Source organism: Propithecus coquereli, unplaced genomic scaffold (genome assembly GCF_000956105.1).
Source record: "Propithecus coquereli isolate 6110/MARCELLA unplaced genomic scaffold, Pcoq_1.0 Scaffold163, whole genome shotgun sequence".
NCBI classification, from domain to species: domain Eukaryota; kingdom Metazoa; phylum Chordata; class Mammalia; order Primates; family Indriidae; genus Propithecus; species Propithecus coquereli.
In genome coordinates, this window is record NW_012140858.1 from 1,280,043 (window position 1) to 1,281,544 (window position 1,502).

Genomic DNA, 1,502 nt, shown 5'->3' on the forward strand with positions numbered 1-1,502 from the left:
AAACTAAGTTACCAAGAGATTTTAATTCACCTTGACTAGCATGGCTTAAAACTAGTATTTCATATAGCATAGACTCAGCTTAAATCAAAATAACTAGGAAAAATGTACCAATAGATACAGTTTATGTCACCAAAATGTTTTTTATGCTAATGTAAGAATAAATCAAAACAACCTACCTCTTTTGTCTTCAGTGGTATATCTCCAAGGTATACCTTGTACATCTTATTAATGATGGCAGGATTATTCCAGTCAATTAAGCTATGGAAGGTTTCAACACAGGTTGTTAAAATTACTTTTTCTTCTCGTTGCAATGATTTCAAAAAATTATAGCCCCAATATTTATTACCAACAGAAAATGTTACAAACACACAAATGGAATGGGCAATTGACATTATAAAAGAAAAGAAAAGGAAAGGAAAGGGACCAACTTCTAACAATGTTCGTTTTTAAACAACAAAAAAATACAAATCATTTATCTTACCTTGATTCAACAGATTATTGTATCCAATGGCCCAATTTGGTACCACAAAAGAAAACTGGACTTTGTTCCTACAGCGATAGGCTCTCAGGGCCAATGCCACAGAGCAACTCCAACAAAGCAGAGTTATTTACAGTTGTTCCAAGAGCCCCAGGGCAGGGTATGATTATTCTGTTTAACCACTTGGAAATTGGAATGTGACAAAAAAAATTTTTACCCTGAAATTAAAGCCAAATCCTAGGAATCTTGCAAACCATTGTATTTCTCTAATGTTTTGTCACTTTGATCCCCAGCGTCCCTTATCTACCAGCACACACTAGCAGTTGCAGCACCTAATTCTGCAGAGCAGTCATGGGGCCATTAGTCACTAAAAGTTATTCCTATTTGGGATCCTCAATAAGGTGAATTAGGCTATAAGGTGATTGGCATTTGGCTCTTATCCTCTGCATCAAACCCCACCCCATCATTTTATAAACCTAGCAATAATACAATCTTCCCTTTCACTTGACTGGTGAGGTTTTACCATACTATCTTCTCCCTGCCTTTCGGCATTGGTTCTTCTTTCAAGCTTTCAAGCTGTACTTGGGCAAACACAATTTATCATGCTGCTTTGACTGCTTTTCTGATCCATCTCTTCTTTCATAGTTTATCGATCTGCCTCTTCTTTGAATATTCACAACCCCACTATCCTCAAAGACAGGCTACAATTCTATTTTAGATATTATTCACTTACATCTTTCCTCAGCTGATTGATACAAACTAATCCTCAAACTCCACTACTGTCTCCCTTCTATCATACTTCAGGTTTAGAGATTTTTGACAAACTAAAAGCTTAGGAGTGGTTAACTACTATAATAAGGATAATTTTTACTGTTCCTTCTACCATTCCTCTTTCTAACTTTCTAGTTTCAGCTTTCTAATTACATGTTTGTTGTGAAAATTCATAAATGAATACAATAGAAAATAAAATTCCTTATAATCTGTACCATATCCCTATTCCTTCTTAATGTGACAACCACTAATA

General features: G+C 35.1%; 1 protein-coding gene across 1 annotated transcript in view; it reads right to left on the bottom strand.

Moving 5' to 3' along the window:
- KIAA0368 (KIAA0368 ortholog) overlaps window positions 1-1,502 on the bottom strand; it is a 139,538-nt gene that overhangs the window by 67,428 nt on the left and 70,608 nt on the right. The window contains exons 7-8 of the mRNA XM_012641131.1: window positions 482-588; window positions 177-298 (exon numbers count right to left, since the gene is read on the bottom strand). Of these exons, the coding sequence (XP_012496585.1) occupies window positions 177-298; window positions 482-588 (229 nt within the window). The remainder of the gene's footprint in view (window positions 1-176; window positions 299-481; window positions 589-1,502) is intronic.